The sequence below is a fragment of the Amblyomma maculatum genome, chromosome 5, assembly GCF_055883805.1.
Source record: "Amblyomma maculatum isolate TAMU_Amacu chromosome 5, ASM5588380v1, whole genome shotgun sequence".
NCBI lineage: Eukaryota > Metazoa > Arthropoda > Arachnida > Ixodida > Ixodidae > Amblyomma > Amblyomma maculatum.
In genome coordinates, this window is record NC_139348.1 from 160,889,639 (window position 1) to 160,896,520 (window position 6,882).

Consider the following 6,882-nt stretch of genomic DNA (forward strand, 5'->3'; position numbering starts at 1 on the left):
GCACCAAGTATTTTGGCAGAACAATCGTTTTGAGGAAATTACACCAGAATAGCGACTATGTCTTAATGTAGTGAAGAAATTAGAGCAAAAATAAAGAACAATGAACGAAGAATCGTCCATAGTCTCAGGTGTCTTTCTTCGTCCATTGCTCTTCGTTTTTGTGCTAATTTCTTTACTTCATGGATCACCAACTAGCCCGGCAGCATGCTCTCCTCAACTGCGTCGTCTTAATGTAGTACCCACCGAAAACTTGTCAGAACGTGCCTCAGATCTACCGTACCGGTCGGAGCGTCAAAATTCGGCGTTCCCTCTCACTAATCCTTGCAAGAGCCTGTGCGCGTTTGATCGTTTACGTTGCCTCACCTCCAGTGACGAGCAGACATCGGTTTTGACTTTCGTGCGCTTTTGTGGGTTCTTCCAAGGATCCCCTGCACGCCCTCCTGGATGACCTCGGTCCTGAGCCAACGCTGGAGGACCTGGTCGGAGGCGATAGTGCGGACGCCACTGATGTCGCCGTTCTCTCTTCTACTAAAGTCTCGCTGTCCCTATACGGAAAATTCTCCGAGGAGGAACAGGACACGCCCGAGTCTGACCAGCTGCTCAGGGACACAAAGTACATGCTTGTCGAGCTTCTCAAGGTAAGCCATGGCTACAGGCAAATAAAGTTTGGGATAAGTTCTCATTGACAAAACAAGCTTCAGTACGCCATTAAGTCGCAGCCCACACAGTGAATGAGTGGCGATCGCGTGAAAGAAATACGGTGAAATGCTGGTGTCTTTAAGTGCAAATCATGTGACAAGCTACCGTTGCTGCTGCTCTCTCGGATGGGACCAAAGGCCCTTCTACAGTCTGAACTGCTAGGCACTAAACGAATTAACCACACGTCAACATGGCCATTAATTAAGATGTTTAACATGCTTCGGAAGAATGTAACAATTAAATTTGTCGGAGAAGCAGTCCACTAATTTTTAAAAATAGGTTTTTGATATATGCAGACGGTAACGCCATAGCACATATACGTGTAAGCGTGTAAAAAAAAATTGTGTAACTATACTTGTTAGTTGATTTCTGATATTTACATTTTCAACTATTAGGTGCCTGCATGGTTGCATGCTACGTGTTTGTAGCCAGCCGTTGACAGTGACCGTGTCATACTGCGAATTTCAGCTACCTCGTTAAAAGACGTGCGCTTTCGGAAAACTCGTTCTATAAGCAACGGCCCCAGCGCCCTCATTCAAAGGCGCCTGTCCCGCAGTTCCGATGGAGGGGGTATACGGCAATCACTCACGCCTAGCCACAAATCATAGTATGGCTATATTGCTGCTATTATGAGATATCGGGTAACATCATTAGCATTTTTTCTGATGTACGCCAACACTGGTTACGCTGCTGGTCGCCTTCATGCCCTAATAAAGGGCATCAGTTCTATCAAATAGTGACCGGTCTCTGTGAAATGCCTGGTATTCCGTGGCTGATTTCTCCATAGCCAATTATATAATCCGAAGCTTAGTCCTGCGAAGTACGTGAACGTCAGTCAGTCACAGTTGACGCCTGAACTATTTTTACCGGCGATGATTTTGCCAGGTATTCCCGCATGCCAGCACTGTGGACGAGATACTGCACTGCGAAGCCGGACCCAACCTTGAGCGTGCCTTCCTGGAGGTGCAAGCCACCGTGCGCGTGCCTAAGATGTCCACTGCAAGTCTCCTTGGCCGCCGGAAGTATGGCTCCCTGTCGGCCTTCCGCAAGGCGCTGCTGCGCAACCTTAACGTTCTTGAAGCACGTGGCCTTACCTCGGCCAGCGACGACTACCAGGTGAGCATTGTGAACGTCACGCCTACTTTTATAAGATCGCCCTTTCCTATGCTGTCCATTGTCCTGCGTGTTTTCGGTGTTCTCACGCCCTGTTGGTCGGAAGAGAGGAATCTGAGGACAATGGAGAAGTTTTGTTCGGTTTATGGGGTTTAACGTCCCAGAGAGACTCACGCTGTGAGAGACGCTGTAGTGGAGGGCTCCGGAAATTTAGACCACCTGAGTTTCTTTAACGTGCACGGACATCGCACACCACCCGAACACCTAGCTTGTCGTCTCCATCGAAGTGAGCCTGTGGGAGGCGAAGTCACCATCTTCTGCTCTATGCTCTCCAATGCAGAAATTCCGTCTGCATATGATGCGACAACGGCCGCGTCAGAACGAACAGAGAAAGTGACGTACATCACAGCGTAATGGTTCCGCGGCCGTCCCCTGTCGGCGTGACTATCAGCAATGTCAAGCTGACGTGACATATCATGATGTCACATGTGATGCTGGTTTCGCGACACGCTCGCGCCGCCTTTCGCACTGAAGTGGAGCGCTTTCGCATTATATCGGGAAAGGAACCGGACGGACTGTGCTGCAGTTCATCTTTAATTTGCGTGTGGCAAGTGCAGTGGTGACAATTACTGCATATACCGGCAGTAGCCGGTATATGCAGTTTCTGTGAAAAGTATACTGTTCAATGAGATTTACTGCTGGGCATTATACGGCGAATTATAAGTGTTGCATCCATGAGAGAGGCACTTACGCCATGGAGTTGTTATTCTCGTTAAAACTTGGTGATCTGGCTCTTTCTTGGTATGTCTACTGCAGTGGACATGTATATGGCTGAGAAACTTGAACCCTAAAATTTTCCGACCATTCGACTCTAACTAGTCACACCCACATCTATGAGGACTGCTTGTTACTGTTTTAAGTGGATGATGCTTAACCGATCCACGAACGCACGTACACAAAACTGTTCCGACGTTTGCAAGCTAATGGCTAGCTTTTTAGATTATAAACTTATGGCGATGGCTGCTGCTGCAAAACGCAGCGATCGAGAGCGATTTTCCCTTGTCGGGTGTAGTAATCGTCTGCTTGTTGATATGTGCCATCTTGTGTGAACTCGCAGGCAGTGATGAACAGCATCGCGACGGACATCCTGCAGAAGCGCAACCGCCGTGTCAACCGCCGTAAAGAGCTGGCCCACCTGGTAGCCACGCAGGGCAAGCTGGATGTCAAAACGCGCTACTATGAAGAAACCCTCGACTACTACCGGCGGTACGTGGACGCCTGCCTGGCCAGGCTGTCGGCGGGCAAGTCCCGCCGCCAGTCCTTCGGGCCCGTCGGCCAGCCGAGCGGCGACAGTCAACTGAGGCCGCTCAAGTAAGCTTCCTCGGAAATAAGTGTTATACAGCGATAGCTGCTCGACATAGTATAGTAAAACGCGATCCGTCTAATGACGTGGTGGTGAATACCCTCTAAGGAGGCCTCGAGCCAATGGCGTCGACTGACTGTGATGGCCATTATACTTCCTGCACCCGACAGCCGCCTGCTATATGTCACTCACAGGTAATGTCTTTGGCCACATTTGACACCTAGTTCCCGCTTTGAATCTGTCTGGCTGCAGTGTGTTCATTCTGTGCTACCCCATGGCAGCTCGTGCATTCATTGTGCTACCACAGCCAGATCTTATGCGATCTGCTTGTATCGCACGGCGGCTAGTGAGTGCGTCTTTGGCGATGTGCTGGTGTGGTTGCCACAGCTAGAGCGTGTCGTAACGGTATACGCTGATATGGTTACCACGCACATTAACACATTTTCCTGAGCACTTCACTGCAGTGCTTACGTGCAGTGAAGGTATGAAGTCTCATCGAGAATTTCGTTCATATATCGTTTCATTTCTTGTATTGCTTTATTTTTACTTAGATTATATTCGATTTTTTTTCTGTTTTGATGACATCAGCCCTGTTATGAGCATATTTGACAAAGAATTACAAGCGTCGCTAGCATGCTTGACTTCTAACCGAACTACACGTCTTAATCACTTATATTCCAATAGTGTCTTTACATGAGGGCCAAGAGGCCCTTTGGAGTTTGGCGCCGGTCGCTGGCCGCCATTGGTCTCCCAGTCAATGACGCGACGTCAGTTAATTTCCTTAGGATGAGACCCGATTTTGTGCGATTACCGCGCCACGTCCAGTGGCATTAAGAACTTCACATTTCTCACGCTGCCAGTAAAGGGCTGCAAATTGGACCAGAACAGGTGGACTGGAGGTCTAATCCTTTTGGTCCCGCATCCCGCCGTAGAGCTGCCGACTATAGAGGGCCCCAGGATGCAGGATTGAATCCCGGCCGCAGCGGCTGCTTTTCGATGGAGGTGATAAAGCTAGACGCCCGTGTGTGCTGTGCGATGTCAGTGCACTTTAAAGGACCCCAGGTGGTCAAAATTTCTGAAGCTGTCCACTACGCGGCGTCTCGCATAGCCTCAGTCGCTTTGAGAAGTCAACCCCCACGAATGCTAAACCAAATCAACCCTTGTGGTTTCGCAGCAAACGCTTTCTTTCCGGCGCAGGTCTCGCGCGCCCCTCAAGTACTCCGGCTGGAAGCTGCACGAGAAAGGCATCCTGCTCGAGGTCGAGGGCCTCGAGACATCGCAGTTGAAGAGTGTCAGCTTCGAGATTGCGCCCACTGATCGCGCCGGCGTGTTCACCGTGCGTGCAAAGTTCCTGGGCGTCAGCGCTGACGAGGTCACCATCGACATCCAGTACCTGCTGCGCCAGCAGTACGAGGGCGTCGCCGTCACCAACCTCTGCGAGAGGGCGCGCGTCAACAACAATCTGCTCCTCTTCTTCCTCAACAAGAAATTCTACGGAAAGTAGTGCACTACACCTGCGCCTAGAGTCGGACGGATCAACTCTCCTTTGGTTGCGCGATGCAGTGGCTTGCAAAGGCGCATCGTCGGAACACTCCTGGTCATTTCCGGTCACTAAACCGGGCGTCAGTCGCATGCTCAAGTGGGAGACTGCTGTGCGCGACCTCGGGAGTGCCTGTCTTTTTTTTTTTTTCTTTCTATAAATTCACAGAAAAGCGAACTGTAAAACTGAGTGGCGGTGATAATGCTACGATGCTACCGGTGTCCTAAATTATGCTTAATGTTTTTTTTTCTTTTGTTTTATTTTGTAGTGCTGATTTTTCGAACTTGGCGAGTTGATTTCGACTGGAGGACTTTCGGATTGAGAAAATCCGCCTGTGCTGCAGAGGAATGAAGACAGTGCGTGACAAGACCTGCGAAATAGTCTGAATTATACTTGTTACCGCAATTTATTGAGGCTTATTTTCCTATCCAGCCGACAGCCTTGTTTTCCATCGCTAGTTTGGTGTCGAAGTTGACGAAACATTTCGTTTCTCATGAACTTCGAGCTGATTTTGCTTCGTAACATGTTTGTTCACTTGAGTGCTGTTCAGCAAGTTGCCGCTGTGAGCTTTTTTTCTTTCTATCCTTGCTTTCCGGTCAAATATATGTAAATTATAGAGAAATCAGTGAATGAAAATTTGTGCTGTTATTTTTTTGCAGGCAGCATGTGGGGAGGAGGAATGTTCAAGGGCCACAGTGGCACTCTACCTTTGCTTGTGTTCCTTTCATGTACACACTTATTTCAGTAGCGATTGCCGATCCAAGCGTTGACGATGTGACATTTTGCCTGCCAGTGACGATGTATGACAGACACCGTAGTGGACGAGCTCCTCTTGTGGTCGCTCAGTTGGGCCGCTTTGCTCAACTTTCCTGTGAAGCTGAAGCTTCCAAGTGACACTTGGCAACGAAGGCTGCCTACAGGAACTGAACTGTTGCCTATGCCACTCTCATACTCATGTAGCACACACTTTTTGACACGACCCTAGGAGGAATTGAATTAATTTACGAGCGTTGGTTCATGAGATGGGCGTGTTCTTTGTAGACTGTGGCTTTCACCTTACGTTTTGCAACTTGTGCGTACGCGTTTTGTTTTGCACGTAAAGTGCTGTTCACCACGACATGTTGGCTGGAAATAACATACGCATTTCCGTCGTAGCCAAACGTTCAGTGGTGGAAATTGAGACTTGGTTTACATAGCGCTCGTTGGTTGTTGCCGACTTGAGCTCAAGTCGGACGGTTTTAGACTTTTATTTTTGTTTGAGAAATCGGTTTTATTTCATTAACGAGTGCCTATGTGCACAATGCGTATTACGTACGGTGGTGCATAGAGATCGGCTCTGCCGTACTTGTGCATCTTATAAGTCATCAATAAATATTTTAATGCGTGAGGAGTGATTTCACTCCGCAGGGTCAGCGGCGACGCCCGAGGGTCTAATTGGTTCCCTTCGATTAAGATTGCTATATTTTGTCTTAGCATTCACTCTTGACCTACTACTATAGAGAGAACCGCAGTTTACGGAGCTCATCGCAGTTTGCCTTGTCTTGGGAAGACCATGACATGCGACATTTGCTTTCTGGCCTCAAAACTTTCATTGAGTTCAGAAGGAATCTCGCAGTGTGTAGCTTGGCTGTTGCAGGGAAGATTTTTTAAGCGCCGATCATGCAGTATACCGGGAAGCACTTTGCACCGTTGCAGAATCTGTAAGTGCACTGTTCAAGCGATGGTGGTCAGATAGCAGGTTTCCAGATTTGGTTGTTCGAAACTAAGCTCCCGAGGGAGCACAACAGCAGGGTTAGCAGAGCCTCTTCCAAACGCACACCCCTGAAAGAGCCGGGCGCCAGGCCAGGGGACGCTTGTACCCAATTTTACCGGTGGGTTTCCAGATAGCGAAGAAATTTGGGAGCGAGTCTTGATCGAGTGAAGGAATTGCAGGGATGTGTAGACAAGCTCCTGTGCAGATACTTTTCTTCGCAAGCAAATCGTTTAGCCAGTTCGATGCATTAGATTTCGAGAAGGTCCGAATATATCTCCGATGTTGGCGGAGCCGCTTCATCTGCTTTTTCATTGGCTATGTCCTGGGATGCACTGAAATGCTATGCAGTGACTGATGGACCAGCCAAATGAATTCGATATTCGATGTCAAGGGATGATTAGTTTCCTTTGACAG

General features: G+C 48.8%; 1 protein-coding gene across 1 annotated transcript in view; it reads left to right on the forward strand.

The window, feature by feature from the left end:
- The window catches only part of LOC146190139 (ras GTPase-activating-like protein IQGAP1), a 30,177-nt gene extending 24,075 nt beyond the window's left edge, over window positions 1–6,102 (forward strand). Inside the window, exons 12-15 of the mRNA XM_084604867.1 lie at window positions 423–638; window positions 1,585–1,815; window positions 2,930–3,183; window positions 4,373–6,102. Coding sequence (XP_084460993.1) covers window positions 423–638; window positions 1,585–1,815; window positions 2,930–3,183; window positions 4,373–4,679 — 1,008 coding nt within the window. The 3' untranslated portion in view covers window positions 4,680–6,102. The remainder of the gene's footprint in view (window positions 1–422; window positions 639–1,584; window positions 1,816–2,929; window positions 3,184–4,372) is intronic.
- Window positions 6,103–6,882: the final 780 nt, after the last annotated feature.